The sequence below is a fragment of the Anas acuta genome, chromosome 2 (assembly GCF_963932015.1).
Source record: "Anas acuta chromosome 2, bAnaAcu1.1, whole genome shotgun sequence".
Classification (NCBI taxonomy): domain Eukaryota; kingdom Metazoa; phylum Chordata; class Aves; order Anseriformes; family Anatidae; genus Anas; species Anas acuta.
In genome coordinates, this window is record NC_088980.1 from 130661790 (window position 1) to 130685668 (window position 23879).

The following is a 23879-nucleotide window of genomic DNA, read 5'->3' on the forward strand; positions in this document are numbered from 1 at the left end:
TAGAGGTCTTTTTCAACCCAAACGATTCTATGATTCTATGATTAATTAAATTACACTTAATTTCATAGAAAGAGCTTAATCATGCCACTTATTTTCCCAGTCACAATAGATCGTAACCAACAGCATCTCTGAATTTATAGCTAAACAAATGCTGCTGGTCCTGGAATACACTGATGAAAACTGTTGGCTTGTTGCCCAATTGTGTGTGTAAGGCCTATAATTGAAACACTGGGTTCATTGCCTCTGTCAAGAATGATACAGTGATGCAACGTTAGAAAAATATTTTCCATGTCTAAGGCCTTAAAATACTTTGCTATAATTTCTGGAGAGAACCTTTGTAAAAAGCACGTAGTTGAGCTGGGAAAATGCCCAGCCAGAGGCACACGGAAGAATGAATAATGAAACTAGCTGTACAAACAGTAATGTTTACAAAAGCAAACCGAGACATACTAAATAAATTTCAGGTTGTTGCCACTGTATAGTCTGCTCTTCTTTCCACCCAGCATGCTACTTGTAGACCTCAGCTCTACAGGAAAACAAAAAAAAAATAAAAATAGACTGGTGATGATGTGTGTTGTGGACACTCAGTATTGATCATATTGCCCCCCATCAGTAGCATGTGGCTAACATTTAGCATGTAGCATTTGTGGCACAGTTTTGATGAATAAAAAAGTTTGCAGAAATCTCATTGTTCATTTTTAAAAGTCTTTTGAGACAGAGAGTAGAGTGCAGAATTCTCTGCACAACTACACTAACGTTAACACCAGGAGGGGAGTTACACCACAGGTTCTCAGGGGACACTAGTGTCAGAGACTGGACTAGATTTAATTGCTTCTCATTTCTTGTCATATGCCTTTCACTGCAGTTGTGCTATACTGGAGGAATTTACTTTCTGAAAAACTGGGAAATCTGTTGTTTCTATGTGGGATGTTAAAGAAATATGCATATATTGCCTGGGTATGTAAACTGCTAGTACTGACTGGTTTGAGACTTCTTGTAGGTTTTTACTGATCTGCATTTTCAAATATTTAATCCTTATTTTTTATAGGCCAGCATATTTCTTCAGACTGGCAAATAAGATATCCTGAAGAATTACATATGTTACCTTTTGCTGCCCCATTTTGCAGCAGTGAACTGATTCATCGTTCATATCATCCGAGAATGCACCTCAGTGTGCATTCTGAACCCAAGGGAGTCATTTATTTATTTATTTATTCAAACCAAAAGCATTCCTGAAGTCTAGAATGATTTTTCAAGTCTGCGGAAATCTTGAAATCTGCGTTTCTTGAAATCACTAATACTAGGGAAAAGACACCAGCCACACTTCCAGCAAATGTGAAGAATCAAAGAGAATTATTTGTGTTCTCATCTGCTTTCCACAGTCAAAATCGTGCTCTCCTATGATGACAGTGATTAGGTTCTGCACCTGTGACAGTTCAGGGAGGATACACAAACACTACTGTTGGAAGGGCCAAAGTTTGTAGTTCCAGGTTGCTCATGTAGTTCCTACAGAACAGGGCTTGCATGCTCCAAGTACTAGGTAGCAAGCTGGAACATCAACGAGAGTTTGTGTTCACTACTTCTGAGCTGCTTTATAATGTGTTCATTATAAGCCATGACCATTATTGTAGTGGCAGAAGCCGCAAATACTAGAGGGCACGTCTCAGTGTCACTCTTTGGTATGATGTTGCTACTGCTTTCAAAAAAAGCACAAAGTGCAGCACAAAATAATAGTAGTCACTGTCTTCATCATAAACATGAAGCATAATTCCCTTATTTGTATCTAACTTAACACATCAAGGCCCTTAAAAGTTTAATTTGCAGGTCAGTTAGGAGGATATGGGGTGTTTCTGCCAGAAACTAGTGTCCTTGTCTAAAAATAACAGTTCCATGACACAAAGAGTTTCCTAATAGAGAAACCTCCACTAAAAGGTAAGTATTATATTGATAATTTTAATGCTTTTATAGGTAGCACTGAAACACCGTTGAGATCAAGAATTAAGAGCTTAGTTCTGCAAGGGTTTGAGTACTTTGTCTCCATATCCCAAACATAGTTCTATACTCCAGCACTACTGTGGGTATGTGAACAGAGTTATTAAAATGACTATATGAGATGAAGTCTTGGCATTGATTCAGGAGAAAAATAGTCTTTCCCTTCCCTTCCCTTCCCTTCCCTTCCCTTCCCTTCCCTTCCCTTCCCTTCCCTTCCCTTCCCTTCCCTTCCCTTCCCTTCCCTTCCCTTCCCTTCCCTTCCCTTCCCTTCCCTTCCCTTCCCTTCCCTTCCCTTCCCTTCCCTTCCCTTCCCTTCCCTTCCCTTCCCTTCCCTTCCCTTCCCTTCCCTTCCCTTCCCTTCCCTTCCCTTCCCTTCCCTTCCCTTCCCTTCCCTTCCCTTCCCTTCCCTTCCCTTCCCTTCCCTTCCCTTCCCTTTTTTTTTTTTTTTTTTTTTTTCAAAACACATAATGTGAAGATGTTGTGGGCAACTAACACATTTGTAGAGAATAGAGAGTAACATCATAGAGAAAGTTGAAGAAAAGGGAAAGGCTGAGGAACAGAAAGACAGAAGAGTAGGAACAGAGAGAAAGAAACTAAGAAAACCTTTTGTGCTGGAAAGTCCACTGCACTGGCTGAACTGGCAGATCAACAGCACTTCACAGTTTCTTACATTGGCAACTTTAAAGAGCAAAGGTGATGTAGAAAGCACAGCCTGAGCTTAAGTGGTCATACTAAAGAAAGTTGCATGTTGTAGAGGAGCCCATGGAGACGCACTAGTTTCAATTAATAGAAACAGGACTTAAAACACGGAGAATGGAATCTGAAGATTTTTCCCATAAGACTGCAGCAGGTTACCAACTGCAAAATGATGTGCTGCTCTCTTACTGCATCCTCAGATAGATTTTTAAAGATTGTATAGGAGGATCACTGCATATCATTCTTTTAGAATACTTTTGTGGGGTTTCTTAAAAACAAACAAACCAAAAAAAACCTTTTGATATATTGCTAATTTCTTAAACTGTTCTTCTGAGAACGCTAACATTTCCAGATTATAGTGTTTGTCAGTTACAGGAGGCTTTTTAGCATGTATTTTTTCTTCTCTGCTGCTAACACTTGCTCTTCAATGTGTTGCTGAAATTTGTGTACTTGACAAGCATGGGGTTCCTCATACTGCCTCCTTTATAATTATCCACTCCTTACACTTGCTACACACCCATAAATGTTTATACTTCCACACATCAAGTCATCTTTTTATGACCTACCAATGTTGTTTTCAAAGCTTCAAAGCGGGTTTGTGGTCTCAGAGTGAAATCTTGACTCCATTAAAGTGAAGAGAACCACAGGTGTTGATGGAAATGGGATGCTATGCTCTGACCTTTAGAAGTGCACAAATGGTATGGATTCAAAAGGAATAACTTTCTCAGGGCTTTGGGGGACATGCATCTCTCCAGGGATTTTTGGAAGATGATTAAGAGCTGAAACCTCTGCTGTCTGCAGAGGGCATATTTTAAAGGCTGAAAACAAATCCCATGATTTCCTTATAAAATTCTCTTTTAGCAAGATGTGTCTCACTGGAAAATATGTCTGAAGTATTTCTGATTTTCTGCATCACTAACTATGTGACATATATCATCAAGATGTCTTTTGTAAAGCTCTTATAAAGTCCACCAGCCTCATTTCAGCATTTCTGTGGTCTGGTTAAGACTGCTCTCAGGTAGATGATACTGCCAAAGTATCATACAAGACGAAGGTCATACATAAAACTCTACCTTGATATAGAAGAGTTGCCAATCTGCTGGAATTTCTGAATAGACACGTCCACAGCTTATAAAAGCAAACAGTATAGGTCAGATTCTCATACTTGGATTATTTCAAGTCAGACTGTGCCAGTGTGTATAAAAGTAGACAGCCCAGCTCAGATTTGGATTTCAGTGTGAATGCCATACAAGCAAATTCCTATGAGAAAAACAGAAGAGTCATCTCCCTGCAGAGTTTATGCAGTTTAGTTTTTCAGATCTGGACGAGATGACTTAAAAAGGCAGCATGTCTTTGTTGTATCAGATCTATACATGTTATTTAGTAAATTTACTAATTTACTTATTTTTACCAATGATATTCAGTCCATATTGATTTTAATTGACTGACACAAGGAAAACTTAAGATCATTTTGCCAGATCTGGTCTGGTTTACTGTTTTCATGTTGACTTCCCCTCATGGATTAAATACCAAGTTCTGCAAATGGTAATGTAGGTTCTGAACTGTAGCAGGAGAATGATGTAATTTTGCAAGCAAATTCCTAGAGTCTGAACTGAAGACTGCTGAGCCATATGCCTCCTGAAATAGAAGTACACATAAAAAAAATCTGCCTAATGCTTGTCTAGATGTGCTAGATTCTGTTTTTCAACAAGTAAATTAATGTAGCTAAATAACTTGTTGTGTATAAAAACAACGAAATCGAACAAATATGCCTCTCTTTTTTCCTTTGGCAAGTCTTCCAACATAGGTCTGGCTGTTAATGGGGGTTTCCATTCATGCCTACAATGTTTTCCATAGCATGGCATCTCAGTGGAGTGGAAGACATATGACAATTTGGCTTTCTGGATGCCACCATGGCATCCCTCAATCAAAATCACTGAGTGACATGCTTTTTTTGCACTGCCTGGCACACAATGTGCAATATGTTAAAAAGACACTGCTGCCCCTTCCATATTTTGTATTATCAGATTCCTTTCTGTTGTATTGTTTTCTTCCACAAGCTATTAAATATAGTGGAAGGTATTTTATATTTAGATTGGCCACAGGGACTGAGTAAATGCTTTTGCTTATTTGACCATGTGCTCATTGTGGGCATGTTCTGTGCTCCGTCCGGTAAAGCCCTTTGCATGAAATCACCCACGGGAAATAGCCCTAAGCATGGTGGAACCTGGAAAGCTTAGCTTTGAGCAGGGGAATTCTTGAATTACATCCTGCTGGCATATTTACTTCTGTGTGTCCCCTTACAGTCAGCCATTCCTAGCTGTCATGCTGGCCTTTGGAGACTGCTGGAAATCGGCATACTGAGGTGGAACAGCACTTTGGTTGTTCTAGTTATGTCAATGTATTGGACACGCTAGCCATTGTTGGTGGGGTCCAAAGCTTGATGAAGTAAGTCACTTTTCCATGCATCATTCTCCTGTGCACGCTTTCTATGCCCTGGATAAAGCCATGGCTCTGAGCCATTTTCCAAACTCTGTTTATTTCTCCTTTCCTTACCAAATAAAGTGTCTTTGATCTCAGGAGATTTATCTCCATAAGTGAAATGAGCTTGATTATGCCTTTGGTTGGTCTGGCAGAAGCAAATATTGCATCTGAACTGCAAGTCCCTCAGAAAGTGTTCCATTGCTATAGCATATTAATTAGTACTGGTCCTTCTCTTTCAGTCTCATTTAGGAGACAAAATCATCTTTTGGATGAACAGCATCTGCTTGCCTAGGTATTGAACAGGGCTACTATGTTCCATTTATCCAGACAAGCTTTTGAAGTAAACTGTGGTCCTGTGGTTGGGTGTCAGCTTCAGACGAGTGTTTCTACATCTACTGTGTGGGGTAAATTCTTTCACTTCTGGTCACACATCATCCCACTGTATTTTTCTTCAGTTACAGGAAGGTGTGATGCAGGTACTTGTCTACTTTGCATACATGATTTTATTACTGTAACAGAAAACAAAGATTTCTGGTTTATATGCACTGGGTTTGGATTCTACTTTTTGATATTTTTGTATTTACGGATACAGCAGGGATAAGAAACTCTCTCTCAGCTATCTTTCAAAGCTAAAACATCAGCAACATTCTTTAATAAAATCACTTTCCATGCTATGTCACTTGCTTTTTATTTGATTAAGTCCTCACATCATATGTGCTGTATTCCTGCACCATTCTATAAAGACACTTTAAGAGAAGCCAAATTTAGTATTTATTCAGCCTTCCCTTACACTTCATCTTGAAGTCTCCTATCAATGCTCAGATCACTTCTACCTTTAAGAAAAAATCAGAACACTTGGAACAAACGCAGTTTTGTTTCTGCAAGTAAAATCACAGGTAGTGACTTTACCAATATTTTTTAGTCTGAACCACTAATGCTGATGCTGAAATCCGCCATTTGCTTCAGTCAGTTTGATTCAATTCACTAGTCTTTTCATCTTACTTTTTCTTCTCTGATTTCTTAAATCTTTATCTTTCTGATGAAATAGATGTCAACTTGCTGTGTCGTACAGTGCTACCACTGAGTACTAATGCATGTAGATATGTTCAGGAATAAGCATGACATGATGAAAACATAGAGTAAGAGACTATTGGATTCCCTGCTCTTTTGTACTCACAGGTAAATAACTTCAGTGAGACTTTAAGAAGTGCTCAAGAGATGTAGGACTACTTTTACGGATGCCATCCTTAAATATTTCATACCTTGATATTCCACCTGAAAAATGGGTATAATATAATTCCTTTTCAGAAGATACTATGAAGATGCATTCATTAGTGGCACACTTGTACTGCTGGTGTAGTATACATATTGCAGATGGGTTCACAGAAATCATGATATTTTTCATTAATGATATAGGTTGATTTTGTAGTTTCACCTTTGCTATTTCAGATGTCTGATGGCTCTCTAGACATGTAAGAAAAGAAAAGAAAAAAAAGAAAAGAAACAAATTACTGAAATTACTGCAATGCAGTTTTGAATGCACTAGGAACACTGTTCTTAGATGTATAAAATTGTGGGCTTCTCTTGATTATAATGGCTTTTCTATGACAGATGCATTTACTTTCTGGAGAAAATGATGTTATTCAAGTTAGATGATAATGAATTTCTGAGCCAATATCAGAAAAGAAAGATGAATATGAAGATAAATCCTAAGGGATGCTAAGAGCATTTTATTGTGATTACCTTTTAATGTAGATAAAGCTACTACAAATTCTTCTTGCTCTACCTTCGATGATGAAAGCTAAAGGAAAAGAATAATAGCACCACAACGTCAATGAAACAATGTGATATGACTCAGTGTCTGGGGCTGACTCCAAGTACCCACGTTGCTGATCCTAGCATTTGTCACTTACGTGTGTAAGTCAGTGCCTTACATCTGGAGAAGGTGACAAAAAGCGACTCCTGTGTGTGCAACAGGTCCAGCTCACTGGAAGATGTAAATATGACTTTTGCTGTCATCATGGTACTCCTTAATAGAGAAGATTGTGCAAAATGTCATGAAGAACAATGAAATGGAACACTAGGGAAAGCACTGACTTGCACTTTTTAGTGTGTAATACAAATCATGGCTCCAAAAAGCACTCCTTGTATATCTGAAGTTGATTAAAAGTCTCACTGAGCCATCAGTAAACAAGCCTACTAAACCTGTCTCTTTATACAGGAAGAAAATAAGCTGTTCCAATTAGAATTTCATGAGCTCACAAATGTTTCTCTCTAGGAAGATAACGTAGAAACCATTTGAAAAGGATTAACGTCTAAGCTTTCTGAATTAAAATTGCAACAGGTGTCAATTTTACATGCCTGTCCCTGAAAACAAATGTGTCATGATCCATTTGATTGATGACAGAGTAAAAGATTACATTTTCTTTCGTTTCAGAGTTCTCTCTTTTTTTTTTTTTTTGAAATTGAAAAGATGTAATATTCCATTCCATTCCAATATTCCATTGTTTCTAAATCAGTTCCTAGTATTTTCTTATTTCTGTCTAAGAAAGATAGAGAAACTACACTTTTTAAAGGACACTTTGGTTATGAGCACATCATTGTATCTTTAAAGGTGCTGATAGGTACACCTCTTATAATACTGTATAAGCTTCTAAGATTTCACAAGTTTTAATCTTCTCTAAAGATACATAGAGAGTATATAAAGGTCTACATGAATCTTCTCAGAAGCAGATTGCTAAGAGAAGAGATCTTGTCCTACCTTCCTCTCAAACAGGGAATATTAACTTATGATTAACCTCAGAGCAAGAAGAATTTACTAATTAAGTTTAAATAAATCATTGTAGTTACCCTGAATAAGTCCAAATTTACCTATTTATTAACCCAGCAATGTAAGTAAGTTATGTGTGGAGACTTTATCCTCTAGCTGGTTGTGGGTTGTAATATATGACCAAATTAATTTTACGTTCTGTATAATGTAGCTTCTCAAGCGCTTCCCTGTACCTCACCAATACAAGGGTTTTACAATTTTTGCCATCTCTAAGCTGAAGTTTTTTATGTTCATTCTACTTTCCAGTGCTGATGGGCACATGCTGCATTTGGGCAATCTCCCTGAAACTATGTTGGAAATCTCCGTGGTGTGCAACACCTCTTGGCAGACCCCCAAACATTTAGCTTGAGATATTATTTAGCTTGAGGTATGCAGTTTGAGATAGTATTTAGCAGGAGACCGATATGGTTGTGGTACTGCTAACACAGAGTGACAAAGTCATGGGAGATTGTAGTCAAGGTGGCATTTGAAAGAAAACCTTTGAGCATTCAACAAAAATGGAGAGAAATGAGGGAGAAAGACAACTATCACCATAAAGACCACTAACTCTCCATTATCTGAATAACAGCTGTTTTCCTGACCAAAATATAGATTGCCAAGTTGCCTAATGTGGCAAATGCTTGCTTTCATTTAAAGGCTGAAATACGGAGCCTCAATTCTGATTTGTCCCAATGCTTAGTGATAGTCTATGAGATACTCGGGCTGAATTTCAGCCCATTAGGCCTCACCAATGCTCCTTGTTGCCAGTGTTAGCAGAGGGTAATAGCTGTGGAGAATGGAGGATCGGCCTTTGAGTGTGCACCTTTCCATAGAATCATAGAATCACAGAATCATTAAGGTTGGAAAAGACCTCCAAGATCACCTGGTCCAACTATCCCCCTACCACCAATATCACCCACTAAATCATGTCCCCAAGCACCATGTCCAACCTTTCCTTGAACACCCCCAGGGACAGTGACTCCACCACCTCCCTGAGCAACCTGTTCCAATATTTGACTACTCTTTCTGAGAAGTGTCTTCTAATTTCCAACCAAATTTCCCTCTAATTTCCTACCTTTTAGTAGGCCCTGCATGCCTGAGCCACCCGCGGGCTCAGCAGCCAGCAAATGCATGGTCTTGCACCCTGCCTGGTGTAAGGCTCCCTGTGTACATGAGAATCAAACAGACAAAATCAAACTCAAATTTGACCAAACTGTAAGGAATAGGTTTATTTTGCAGCTGACAAAGGCTAGCTTTGCATAATGACACGGCTTTTCTCCGACTATGATACATCCCTTCAGGCATATTATAATTGCATCTTTTGGGGTTGTTAATACGGGAGCATGTGTGAAAACAGTTTGAGAGGAAGCCCTGAGGTGTGCCCACGCCGGCAGCTTGCCCAAGCCCACCTCCGCGGCTTCCCACCCCAGCCCCACCGCCCGCCGCTGTCTCCCCCCGTCAGGGCGATGCATCCCCCTCAGGTCTGGCGGAGCGGTGCGCGCTGTGCACCGGAGTCCCAGAGGACTCGCTGGGCGCCGCCGCCATCCCTCTGCCTTGCGAAGGGGGGGACGAAAATCACGTTTAAACCCCTGCTTGTGGATGGGTTCGGGGACGAAGGACACAGCCCCGGGTATCGCCGAGTCAGCGCCGCTCTCCCCGCACCGCCCCCAGCCCAGCCCTGCCCGCTTCGGAGGGAGGGGGGGGGCATGAAGCCGCGGCCGTCTATAAAAAGACCCCGGGGAGGGCGAGACGGGACCACCGTGCCGCCAGCGCCGCCGGGGGGGCGAGGCATAGGACAGACAGCGACACCATGGCACAGTCTGTGTGGGGTTACGACAGCGACAACGGTGAGAGGGGGAGCGGGGTCTCCCTCGGGTTGAAATGCCCGGGGGGAGCCCAGAGGGCAGCCCCGGGGCTGGGGGTCATTGCTCCGCTGAGAGCCGGGGTCTGGCTGGGAGGTGTTGGTGACCTGCCCTTGCGTTTCCACCCAGGACCCGAGCGCTGGCATGAAAACTACCCGATGGCCAAAGGAGACAAGCAGTCGCCCATCGAAATCAACAGTAAAGATGTGCGGCACGACTCTTCGCTCGCTCCTTGGCATGCCAGTTACGACCCCGGAGCAGCCAAAACCATCCTGAACAACGGGCGGACCTGCAGAGTTGTCTTTGATGACAGTTTTGATAGATCAGGTCAGCTTTTGTTTTGGCTTTTGGGGGTTGTCAGGAGTTAAAGCTTACATAGTGCTTGAAATCAAAACACATCCCACTGTAGCTAGCCCACATGGAAGAAGTTATTTGGGTAGGTGAGATGTGGTCCAGAGTTTACTTCTGTGCACCCTGCCTTTTTTAGGTTGAGCACAGGTTGGGCAGGGAGGCTGCAGCTGCATGGACACCCCTGTCACACAGATTCAGTGGAGAAGGGAGACTGAGTAGCAGCCAGGTATTACGGCTAGTACTTCCCAAAAGTAACTTTCTACATGGACACCAAATCCTCAGGTGTTGTGTAAAATGAGTGAATTTTATCCAGAAGGGTTTAATATGCTGTCATAGACACTTCATAAGCACAAAACTTGCATGTTGTCACAGGCATTGATCTAGATTTTGTCAGTTTGCTTCACATCCTCAGCAGACAGGTTAGCCTGTTAGTCTGTTTAGCGATGTGGCTATTTCAGATTTTGAGATTCACCATGTTACAATATATTTGAATGCTTGGACACTACTGTTATTCTTTCCAGGGAAGGTATCCAATGGTCTTAGGTATAACAGGGAAACTTCTACATGCTTGTCCTGGCTATTCTTTCTAGTTCTGCAGATATCTCTTCTACATATATTTACATTACATCACAAAAATCAGCCTTTGAATCTATAACTTTTCTTGGCAAAAGTTAGCTACATTGTTTTGGTATGAGCAGCTACCCAAAACTGAGGTTTTACTGACTTTTCCAGGTTGGAGAAATAGATGTAGTCAAATCACAAATGCTGTTACCATGTCCTATAAGAATTTGTAAAGACTTACTTCCTTGAATGCAAAAGGAAGCAACCAATTAAAAACAACTTGTTACAGCACCTCTCGCTGCATAGGACATTTTTTTTGGCTTTTCTTGATGATCATGGTCATACTTGTTTCAACAGTGACAGTCATTGAAGCTATGTGAACTAGAGTAGTATTACCTGAAAACAAGCATGGTAATGTTATTTTTAATAGAACAAAGCAGGTAAACAGAGCCCAAAGCCTGAAATGCCTGCTTAAGCAAAATGCCAAAGATGGAATTTTTAACTGTGTAAACAGCAGAACTACAACTGTATGTTCAAAAGGGAAAAAAATTCTACAATTAAATGAAAATCCTGACAGTTATCATTACTGCATATTCATGCAGTAATATTCAGTACATATTCTGCAGCACCTATAAAGTGCTGCAGAAGCATTACACCTACATTAAGTATGCTGCATGCAGACTACACAGCTTAATGATTGCGACTATCTACTTGGAGTGGTAATCCCAAAGCTGTTCAGCAAGTTCTGGAAATGTTTAGACTCTTTTGACTCAACCTTTGACATCTGATAACGATTTTTTTCCCTCTGCTTTGTAGAAGTCACTTCAGAAAAGCCATGAAATGGGTTTACTACTTAGTTGAGAGATCAATCTTGCATCTCAAGTTAAATTTTTCAAAACTGGATTCCAGAGGTGTATTAGCTTATGGTTCTGAATACAAACAGGCAGCAGCAGTTAAAGTTAAAAGTAAATTCACATACCATATAATGTGAAAACATCTGAAGAGTATGCAATATTGATATTGAATTCCTTCTAACAAGAAGGAAAACAATCTAATTAATGGAAAACCATAAGTTTCCTTTTTTTATTTTTATTTTTTGCATCAACTTTGATGGCATTTTTATTGTAATTCTGTTCTTAGGAAGCTGTATAATTAATGATATACATCAATGGTGTATTGAAAGGTTAATATCACTCCTGTGTATTCTGATGAGCCCATTGTTTCCTTGGACTCCTCTGTTTACGATTATAGCTACGTGTTATTTTTTCACATCTCAGAGATAGAATCTAAACTATTTAGGACAAGCACCATCTCTTTATGTCTTTGTGCTTTAATACCAATTACTGCTGCTTCTATATAGAAGCCTTAGAAAAATAATAAATTACACTTCTGTTTTAACATGGAATTCTTGTCCACAAGCACTGCATAAAATCAATCCCATGACTTAAAAGCATATAAAGAATTAAATTGATTATGAACCTTTCTGGATGGATCTGATTTGTCTTCTTTGCAGATTCCTGAAGGCAGAAATCTTTAGAAAGAGGCTGCTCAAGAAGGTGTCTGCCCAGGGAATTGTGTTGGAGACAGACCCTGATACGGTCAAGACGGGTGTAGCCCTTCCTGTAAATCATTTTCCCTCCCCAATATGTCTCTTGCTTCTCTGGACACACAATGTGAACTCCCTGCTCCCAATTTTCTGCAGGCTGCTGCGTAGTAGATTTGCCTGTTGGAATCAAATACAATGTTTAACAGCTCTAAACAGGAAAAAGAATTTCAGAAACACTTTTTTTTGGTCTAATCTCATTGAAAAATCTTTTAAGTTAGAAAGGTTTCTGTTTATGCTGGAGATATCTGGACCATTATGGAGTGCCGTTTCCAAGCGCTACACGGTATTTGATTTCTCAGAAATGCCATTAGTAAGAAATCACCGAAAAATGAGTTTTCTAACTCTCATACTGATTTAGTATGTAAATGTAGGTTGAATGCAAATTCAGCTCTTAAAGGAAAGTTCGTCCCTTGTGCAAATTGCCGTGTAAAAGGGCAAGCAAATACTATCAAGAATTTGGGCCACAGAGTCTATGCCATTTTTCCTATATTCAAAAGTGAAACAAGAATAAAGTGATACATCTTCTACTGAGGGCTCTATACAGTATTGAGTTAGTTAGGATAATCTACTTATATATTAACATACTCAAAAAAGTAAGAGGAAGGCATGCCTAAAACCTGAGGCACTGCTTTGTTTCTGCCTCTCTGCCCTCTGTCAATGGCTATGACAGATACCAACTTAAAAGAGAAACTGCAAAGTTAAACCTTCTGTTATGTGTTTAGCACATCTTTTATCTGTAGGTATTCCAAAACACGTGATATCAAGAATTAATTTGACACCATTGGGTACAAGAGGTTTTAAATATGTTAACTTTGAACTTCAAAGCTATTGTTAGAAGTTCAAACTTGAATGCTATTTAAGCAAGGTCTTCTGGCACTGCAGTTGTGAACTGCATTATCAGCTTTCTGTGTAAGGAAACACGTCTCATTCCTGCCTTAGGTAATGAATGAAAAAATACATTTGAGAGCTTGTCCTCTAGGCAGTCCCTGCTGAAAAAAAAAGTCCCCAAACCTAACAAGAAGAACAGGAGTGGTGTTTTGAGAGTCAGGGTTTATGCAAATTGCTGATATGTGGTAAGCATTATGTGCCTAGGAACATTTTTTCTTTTTAGAAGCACCCAACCATGCTGTAACCATAGTTTGCTTACAGACTAGTTTGTAGGCTGGCATTGATGCAGATTATCAATTGCAGTGCTGAGAGGTGGGCCGCTCACAGGAGCATACAGGCTGCGCCAGCTGCACTTGCACTGGGGTTCATCTGATGACCATGGCTCTGAGCATGTTATAGATGGGGTGAAATATGCAGCAGAGGTAGGACTGAGTTTTAACAGTGGTGTTCAATACTAACTGGAATTTGGTTGTGCATCTGAACAGATTAACCATTCTCCCTTTTACAAGCATTTATTTTTTCTCTAAAATCTCTTTATTCTTTTCTCTAAACTCTGTCTGTGAAACTTGTGAATATTCATCACTGTGCAGTGGAATATGCTGCATCTGACAACAAACATATCTTTTCAAATACTAACATGAAACTTGCCTCATTGAATGAGTTTTTGCTGTATTTGTAGAACGTTTTAAAAATCCTTGAGGCAAAGCGATATATTATTTCCAAATAGAAAACTCTGTTTTCTGCTGATGCTTTGTTGGCTGTTAATAATTTGTGGCATAACTTGAATTACTAATTTAGTTTCATGAAACATTATGAGTAGAAAAAAGTGTGTTATGACTGTAAATCACCTATATCCTTGAGGTGCAGAGCTTACAGGGGCTCTGCCCACCCATCGTAGGAGAAAATTCTGGTAGATATTTTACAGGGTCAGGATGCACATACATTGCAGAACTGACTGTGGGTGATGGTTTTTGTTTTTGTTTTTGTTTTTGTTTTCTCTCAAATTCCTTAGGCACAGCCAAATTGCATTAGTATTCTACTTTCTGTGACTGACTACAGACAAATTCTGCTTCCTCAAGCTACTTTTTGGTTAGTTCAAGCACAGACTTCTTACTTTGCCTTTTTTTTTTTTTTTCTATTTTCAGTATTTGAGTATTTATAGACAAGAGAAGAATGCCTGGAATGCATGACATTTTGCCAAAATGTGGCCAAAGATAACATGGCTACTCTACCATTATCCTTAGCAATTATATCTTTATCCATAAGGGAAAAGAAACAGCATTACACAAGTTTGTATTCAGGAAAAGTTATTTTGTTGTTATTTAAAAAATAAAATAGTTTTAAAAAAAAGTTAAGAATTTGCATTCAAAATATTCACCAGACTCCTATTGTTTTGTATGGTACCATGGCCCAGACACTGCTTATTTTGAGACAATGCAGCACTTCTAGCTATATACAGGATATTTTTCTGGAAGGAGATAGAAAACTTAAAGTATATCCTTTATAGTATAAAGTATATCCTTTAAGTATAAAGCATTGTTGAAAGCAGAAATACAAAGGAACCCCCAGGTTACAATCTCTACTCCTCTCCAGTATGATGTGCAGAGAACTGTAAGAGATAAAAAGCAATAACAAATGTACTAGATAAAACCCAGTGTAAATCCCAGAGCTGATATCTGCATAACCTGAAGATCTACTTGAGTGAAGTGCATGTCAGAAGGTGCTATATGCACTGCATGTGTGCATGTCACATGCTTGGGTTGAACTGTGTATAGCTGAATTGTCTGATGAATTTTTAAAAGACGTGTGGTAAACTCCATTTTCTTTCCTTTATGCTTCAATCGTATATAAAGTGTTATATATAGAAAGTGTGAGCACGTGGAAGCGTGGGAACATGAACTGGAGATACTTATGTGTAGTTTCCTTTTTCATGTCCATTCCTTTACTTGCTGTCTAGTGGAAATTTCTTAATATAATGTAAGAGATTGTAAGACTGCACCATTGGCAATTTCTCGCATTTATAACTGAAGTTTTATTGATTTTTAGTTACACATGGTACACTGGAATCCAAAACATGGCAATTTTGCTGGAGCTTTGAAACAACCTGATGGTGTGGCTGTTGTGGGCATTTTTCTGAAAGTAAGTGGTAAACATTCAGTTTTCATATATTTTCTGTGTTTACCATATTTTACCTTTATTTTTCCTTATACTATATCATTTTACAGGAAAACAGTCAAAGTGATGCACAGACTGAAGTCACGTATGTCCTTGGGCCCTATGTCAGCTCTGTGCTGTGATGTGTACTGAGTGAGAAGGACTCTCTATATAGGAGTGTTTCCTCCTGCCCTTTATCTGCTAACAGGTATTATTATATCTACCTGTCAGCAGGATTATGTTGACTGATTCACTCCCTTGATCTCTTGATGATCCCAACATGAGCTGAGAATCAAAGAGAGTTCAAGGAACCTACTCCAAAAGACTAAATACTTGAAAGAACTGACAGTAAAAGGAGCTCACTGAACATCTTAACCTTGAAATAAAGCAGGTTAATAAAAAATATTACAATACTGATATTTTGCAATTGATCTTTTTATAGACAGAAATCAATCCTCGTGTCAAACCTGTATGTGCACTTACATGCAAACAAACAAGTAGGATAAATTATGCAAACTTCAAATGTGTTGCTCTCATTGTACCCACAGGTGTGATCTCCAGGTTGAGCACAGTGTCAGAGAATATGCCCCCTTTTATTGCCTAATCAATGCTAATTTGTATTCATACAAATGTAGCAAGTGGATATAATTAGTTTTGCCACAGTGCCCTTGGACAGACTAAATCCAATGCCATTTTAATTCTGTTACACTGTGAACCAGCCTGGCCTTTTTTCTTGTAGTTATTTTAAACTGATAGTGATAGAATTTCAGCACCTGTACAGATTCTTCCCTATGAGTACGTAGAATCACAGTGGTTTGGAAGGGACCTTAAAGTTCATCTAGTTCCAACTCCCCTGACATGAGCGGGGACACATTCTGCTAGACAATGTCCTTTGATTATTTTTCCTTTGTCATCTTTTTTGATCTATTCTGGATTAAAGTTTTGTCTTGTAAAGCACAACTTACAAAGTATAACATTATGTTCCTATTGACCATGCTAAGGTCAGCTAAAAAGTCTACAAAAGAAAGTAGTATCACTCTATCTTCGTTGGCCTTTCATTTTTTTCTTGCTCTTTAACATGAGTCATTGTTCTGCTCTGGGTTTGTCTTGTTTCATGACTGAATTTTTAGTATTGCTAGAACAGAGATTGAATTATCTCCTGAATAGTGGAATTTAATCTTTTTGTTAAAAAAGACGTCATTAAAAACATGTCTTATGCATACTGTCTTTACTCTTAGATGCAGAGCCATGTCAAAGCTTTTGGTGGTGCTGAATGTCATGAACACAAGCAATAGAGTGATTCCAGAGCTTTAGGGGTTCATGACATTATTCTCATCATATGTCTTACATCAGGTCTGATCCGACTGCATATGTGCTGCAGGATATTCTGTGTCCGTGAGAGCCCTGTATCTTCATTACCAGCACTTTCCTGAGTGCCCATACATCTCACAGAAACTGTGGGTTGTTTCCAAACCAGGAGCCAAGAGCTGGACCCTGCAGGGTCTAGATGACACTGGGTGTACAGTTTGTTGCTCAGACAGTGGGAGATGTCTTGTGGAGTCTTACAGCACACTTTTGAATTACAAAGCCAGTTTTCTGTTAGCATCAGAGTCTTCTATTCTGGACATTGTTTTAACATACATAGTTTTGTGCCAGTTTGATTTGGATGCTCTGAGGGTGTTGTCCGTAGGTTCATGCCCGGTGGGCCCTGCCAATAAGCACACAGAGTTGGAATCCACATGGACGCCTTTTTAATTAAATAATTAAACTTGGGACTGCAAAGGTACTGCTGCCTAACTTGATGGATGTGATATACATCTACATACCGTGGAGTATGATAAAAATATACAATACTTGTGCTTTACATTACAGGTTGGAAAAACTCCCAAACCAGAAATGAAGAGAATTCTTGAAGAAATAGATAACATTAAAACCAAGGTATCAAAACTTGCTCTCTCTCACTCTTTTTTTTTTTTTTCTTTTTTTTTTTTTTTTTTTGATAAAATGTAGTTGAAAAGCATCAGGAGTAGAAATTAGAAGTTGAGATTCATTCTTTTTGACATCATTCTGGTACCTAACATTAGCACTGGAGGTGATAGATTGGACTGTGAAGCAGGACACTTTTTTTTTTTTATCGAAGTAAGCATCTAACTCTTCACTTCTGTAATTATTCATGCTGAGGATGATATTTTGTTAGTCCTTGCATGCATAGCTGATAATCTTATTGGCACTGCTGTGTGTAAATAAGCTAGTGTACAAACACCAAGAAGAAATTAAAAGCTTTTTGAATTTGAGGCCAGAGGACAAAATGCTTATCCAAGGACAAAAGTCCATACCTATTACATACATTAAACTGCACAAGGGAGTTTATTTGCAGAGAATTATGATGCTACTTCTTAACATCATTATTTAACATAAACTTAACTCCTAGGCCTACCTTACCATTCCACTTCATGAAAAGCCTTATGATTCTATCTAACGATGCTAAAACTCATTTTTATATATGATATTGAACATATCACCAGATCACTAGGACTCGATTTTACAAAGTTTATAAACATTTTCTCACAAATTTAGCAGAATTTCTTTCATTTACTTTAAGTATATAAATACTTAAAGCATGTAAGTTTGTAAATACTTACTGCCATTGATGTGAGGGTCTGAATCTAAAATCTGTTATCTCCTCACTCAGTCTTGTTAATTTTAATGTTTCAACCTTAGCTTAGCTTTTCTTAGCTTTCATTACATTTCATTTCTTTCTGCTGAGGGAATTGAAGGTCAATTTTATGCCACCTACTTTGTCAATGATATCAATCTTAATATAGTTTGAGCTTCCTCTGGTAACCCTTTCGTCCCTTTTTTGCCATTTACATGCAGAAGAGCTTTGCTACAGTTGAAAAATGTGTATAAATTGCCCTTTGAAACACTGTGTCTCATATAGTTATGACTAGGTGGTAGTGATAACCACCCCATTACATCATATTCAGGACTGCCTTGTGGGCAGAATTTATGACTTCTAACTACAAAACAGAAAAAATAGAAGAAATCTGATTTCCTACAGATACTGTTTGTTTTGGTTCTGGGAAAAGCAGAGAAAGATAGGCCATGTGCAATCATACAGATCTTGTATTTTATTTCTTAAACTTTCTGTTCCTGTTATAACATACATTTTACCGAGACTGTTATTTTTCAGGACAGATTAATGGATGGTGTCATCAGTGTATTTATCTCATGTGCAGTCTCAGTCACTGTGATGCATTACAGAAAGAGTAGCTTTTTGGCCACTGTACTGTATTTACTGAAAAAGCACAGTTTTGTTTGAAGCTATTTGCAAACTCATCTTGAATTTACAGAATAATTTTGTCGGGAAGACATTTGGAATGTTGATGCTATTCCTTCTGGTGGTATTTTGTGCAAGGAAGTGTGGAAAAGGTTTCAGTTCCTCCCATTACACTTTGTAGGGTAGTTCTCTGTTTCTGTCTAGAGAAGATTCTCTATTAGAAGAGCAGCAATTTGGAAGAACAGATTTTGCTTTCCAGAATTGCTTCCTAAAAACCAGTAGAGAACTAAACTTTCTTGTTTAGTTCTTGGCCACCTGCAGGGGAGACAAGAAAATCTCATTACACTGCTGTTGAGATACTCAAGTATGCCCTTTAGTAGAAAAGAAAACAGGAAATGTTGTCTGGTGTCTGCTGTTCTTCCTTGTCTGGTGATGCTCACCTTTAGTAAAAAGGCATTCAAGGTCCTGTACCCTTCCAGGGAGTATTTCAGTTTCTTGCTTTGTGTAACAGTGCCAATAAAAAGATTAAAAGTGTCACCATAGCAATGTAAGTAGAGAACAGTTTCAGGGGAAGAAAGATGCAGATTTAAATTCCTTGAGATAGAGAAGAAGAATGAATCTTGGATAAACACTTGGCCACTGTTCTATTGGATAAAAATGGTACCAGAACCTACAGAGCCCTAACTTTTATCCCAAATGACCCCAAATAAAACAAATTTTGATAATCAGTAATTAGTTTTGAGGGCACAGGGAATAGAAAAATATAGAAATGAATTTGCTTTGGTCCTGTACAATTCAGGCTGCAATTTCTGTTAATTTATTAATGAAGTCAAAATTTCAGTTACTAATTTCAGGGCAGATACTTAATAAGACAAAAAGGAGGTTGATCTCTTGCATTAATCTTGATATTTAACTACTTCCCCTATAACAAAGATGCTGGTGTATTTCATGCTGTGTATGCCTAGAATTACTTAATTGATTTTTCTTTTTTTTTTTCTTGTTTGTTTGTTTGTTTTGTTTTGTTTTGTTTTTAAGGGGAAAGAGGCTCCTTTTCAGCACTTCGATCCATCAATTCTTTTCCCCAAATCTCGGGACTACTGGACCTACCAGGGTTCATTCACAACACCCCCCTGTGAGGAGTGTATCACTTGGATTCTCTTGAGGGAGCCCATTGAAGTCAGCCCTGACCAGGTAAACTCCAGCTAGTTCTGCTACTCCTTTAACAGTTCTCAACAGTCATGCACCATGTCAGTGTAATGATTTGCAAGCCATATGTTACCTTGCATGTTTTGATAAGGGGAGTTTTAGCCGAAGGCTGTGAGAAATTGGCTTCAAAAAGAGTTAAGCTGAATTGAACTGCAGAGCTGGCCTTGAGAATTGGGCTGTCTTCCTAGACATGATCTGGAATAGCTTCAGCAGGAGTGTTTGTGGGATCCTGAAGACCAGTGCAGGCAGAATTGCCCCAGAGGCACAAAAGTCGGTCCTCTCAGCAGCCTCAGTTCATTCTTTGTACTTCAGTATCAAGTGGCAAGTAAGAGTAATGTCTAGCAGGTTTAAGAAACTATTGGTCCAGGAAAACTACTGACACCCTAAAAGTTGTAAGTGAGAAGAACCAAACTAGCTCGAACCTGTAAATCCTAATGATAATACAAATTAATGTATTGGTTGTACAATCAAATTCCTCATCTGTCTCAGTGTTTGTTCTAGGCATCAAGGTGCTGTTTCCAGATGAATTTACGCGGCCACCTTTTATTTTTCTTCCTTGCAGATGGCGAAGCTCCGTAGCCTTTCCAAGAATGGTGAGAACGAAGCCATGAACCCACTGGTTGATAACTGGCGCCCACCTCAGCCTGTGAAGGGCAGGGTGGTGAGAGCCTCGTTCAAGTAAAGCTCTGTGGAGCCTGAGTTGAGAAAAGCCCTGCATTCTAAAGCATAGTTAGTTTTTGCTCTCTACTGCTTTTCCTCTGGATCAAGATCTGTGTTTCTCAGCTTAACATTCTGAGTGGTAAAACTGAATCTGATTTTTAAAGCAGAAGATACTCTATGCAATCACTAACCTTATGGAGGAAATGTGAGACACATGTATTCCTTGACCACAAATGTTTTAGCATTTGTGATAGTGTCACTTCTGTCATGTGGTCTTGGAAGACAAATGGGCTCAGTCCCAATATTTAAAATGAATTTCAAAGGAAATGTAGTAAAGGCATAAAAATGAACCAGTAGCTCAGAAAAGCAGGAATAACAGTTGGTCAAACAGTGCATGAACAGGAGCTAAAATGCCTGCTCCTACAGCATCTTTAATAGATATCTTCCTCAGATGTCCCATATTGTGCAAACATCCAAAGAATAAACTCCTCTTTAACGTACCACATATTTCTTTTCCTCTCTTGTTCATAGTTTGTTGTCCAGGATTCTGGGGATACAATCAGACATGTTTGGCTTCTGTGTGTGAAGACAAAAAGACATACCTTGCTGTCATTGCAGCATTTGCTGTCTTTGCCATGTCCTGCAGCTGCCCATTGATCTTTCCTTGATTCACTGCTACTGTTACTTCACCCATCCAGCCCTAGAGCATTGCTGGTATCAGGTTGCCTTGTATTTAGTACAGCAGCTTTAGGATTGCTGGGGGGTGAAGTGCCTTCCTCCTGCTGCTCTACTGTTACCTCTCAGGATGATGGATTTTATCTTTGATCCTCTGCCTATTTTTAATTTTTTTGGCATCTTAGTCTACATATTAATGATTTCACCTATTAGGGATTTTGTTGCATATGGAGAGGGTCTTTGCTGATGACTCGTGTCATTTGTCTTCCCTGCTACTAAAAAAATCCAGATTAAGTCTCCTAAGTGTTTGTTTACTGTGACTCTGCATAGTTGGAGGCTCTAAGTGAAGTCTCTTTAGCACTGTCACTTTCTAGGGAGGCAGTTCAGCTGGCACATACGATCTGAGCAAAGAATGACTGGCAGACAGAAACATCTTCCTCTGTCCTTCACAATGCTAAAATGCTATCGTTTTGGCATGCTCCCCGAACAGTGTAACACAAATACCACCTAGGTTAATCCCACATGCAGAATATGTGAGTAAATATCTTAATATTCACCATTGGGATGACTTCTCAGGGTGGTACCAATCAGGAGATTGGGTAGTCAAAGTCATGGCAAGTAAAGTCTCCTGATATTTAAGTTTGGGGATTATCTTCCTTTAACTCATGAATAGGTGGCAGAAATAGTTCTGGAGATACTGCAACAAACATGTTCACAGTGACATACATAAGGAATATGTCAAAACTTGAAAAAATCAGGGGTACAAGTGGCTAGAAGAGGCATTTTCCAGTCTCCCTTCACTATTTCACCTTTCATCTTTGCTAGAAAAAGATGTGCTCCAGCGGCGAAGTAAGGAATAGGCAATACTGACTAAATTCTGCTGTTATTACTATCACAATTCAGTGAGAATTCAGGGAAGGTGGATTTTGATCCTTTATACTCACTTAGAATTTTTCAAATGATTTCTGAATTCTCATTGAGAATTAATGTTTCAGTTTATTAGAAGCTTGTTTTGCTTAGTATGAAGCAATTTTATTTTAAGAAACAAGTACCTGTCAGCAGAAACTGAAGTATTGATTGAATCCTGTTTACAAATGTTTGGCATTGACTTATCAGAAGATCAGCTTTTGATTTTAGGAGTGCAGCACTTGCAACAGCATTAATTTTAGGGGTCTCTTGGATCTTTAAACTTCTGAGTCTGTACATCTCAACACATAAAAATGTTTCTATAGAAAGCTCATAAACAACTTTTTCTATTATACTATGTCTTACATGTAAAATTTCTTGTCATATCCTTAAGCAGTTGATCTTGGTGTTGAGAGAGTTTCTACATAAATAACCAAGACAAGAATTTGAGTCTCTCTACCTAAAAGGCATTGACTGTGATGTTTTAAGTTCTTATTATTGGGGCAATAAAACAGGATTAGTTGCCTGCACTTAAAATAATGGCTTTTGTTGTCTTCCGAGAACCAATAAACTGACTTACATAAGAAACTGGGTTTTTTTTGGTTTTATTGTTAATGCTGAGTGGTGATGGAAAGTAACAAGAACTTACTAGAAAACCTTGCTACTGTTTTCTTTGATGCATTTGCTTGTAATACAAGGATGGACAGCCCTTCTAGTAACTACCTTTTCATCTGTTGTAGTTAATTTTAATATCTCAACATGGTTTCTGTGTATCCAGTCAAACAGATCCTCAAAAACATGACATCGGATAAAACACGTTTCCCTTTTATTTTGATTTTTTGCCTGGACTCAAATATTCTCATATTTTTCCAAAGTTCATGCATTCATGTATGATCTTGAATATCACTAACTTGAATATTAATTTTGGTTTTCTTGGAAGAAGCACATGCATCAATTAGCTGAAGTGGTTACATCATTCTGAAATTTCCTTATTCATTTATACTTTCTTAAGCACACGAAGTAAACTTTTTAAAGTGAAATAATATCTTAATTGTAATGACACTATGCAGTTGCTACCCACACATCAGATGTCCTTTACTTTAGTTAAGTGTTTCTTTTACTGCTCTTGAGTGGCAGAATAGACAGAAGTGTATCAACTACTGGCACAGTAGTTGTGGCTCCAACAGCAAATACATGCTTTGTATATTGGCACACAGGGAAGTCCTGCCTGAAATATAGGTTATTCCCCCATGCATTTGCTCTCATTCTATTCTGTCTTCAAACAGTTATTCCTCAGATTTACTAACATTATTGCAAATATGTTTTAGACTTTTGCATTTGTCTCAAAGAATAAGGAGTGCATAGTCTTGTACCATTGCCTTTCTACCTCTGATGAATTGCATAGTTTGGTGTTGATAACATCGGTAACAAAATAAGAATATGTTTTGTGGACTACAATCCTGCTATCTCATCTATCTTAAACAGAGAAAAAAACCTGTGGACACATAAATTTTAAAAAGTGTAAAAAATATCCTAATCAGTATGGTGCACTAAATCGTTGATTACTTTTATGTATGTAATGCATTAATTTCAGCAGTCCAGAGAAATTACTGAAATAAATTGCCATCTATTAGGTTTTGAGAGACACTGAAGACCTTGGAGCATCCCACACCTCACAAGAGCAATTGCTAGAGAATTAGAAGTTTATTCCTGCAGTTTCAATGCTTTTTTACTAGCTGAAATAATCTC

The 23879-nt window shown here is 38.6% G+C and overlaps 1 protein-coding gene across 2 annotated transcripts; it reads left to right on the forward strand.

Annotated features, from left to right (window-relative positions):
- The first annotated feature begins 9677 nt into the window (after positions 1–9677).
- Positions 9678–23502, forward strand: LOC137851252 (carbonic anhydrase 3-like). 2 transcript variants are annotated; one of them, XM_068672204.1, is made up of 7 exons: positions 9678–9828; positions 9973–10170; positions 13553–13671; positions 15296–15388; positions 17276–17341; positions 19719–19874; positions 20452–23502. In XM_068672204.1, exons 1-7 carry the CDS (start codon positions 9792–9794, stop codon positions 20569–20571), a joined length of 789 nt encoding a protein of 262 aa, XP_068528305.1. In that variant the 5' UTR covers positions 9678–9791; the 3' UTR covers positions 20572–23502. The 2 variants fall into 2 exon arrangements, with proteins under 2 accessions (XP_068528305.1, XP_068528306.1); XM_068672205.1 differs by lacking the exons at positions 9678–9828; positions 13553–13671 and having other exon boundaries at positions 10004–10170.
- The last annotated feature ends 377 nt before the right edge of the window (positions 23503–23879 follow it).

Excerpts from the sequence above, each read along its gene's own strand:
- LOC137851252 (XM_068672204.1), top strand. The coding sequence starts at position 9,792 with ATGGCACAGTCTGTGTGGGGTTACGACAGCGACAACG. Across the intron at positions 9,829-9,972 it reads GGGTTACGACAGCGACAACG|GACCCGAGCGCTGGCATGAA; the intron begins GTGAGAGGGGGA and ends GTTTCCACCCAG. Across the intron at positions 17,342-19,718 it reads TAGATAACATTAAAACCAAG|GGGAAAGAGGCTCCTTTTCA; the intron begins GTATCAAAACTT and ends TTTGTTTTTAAG.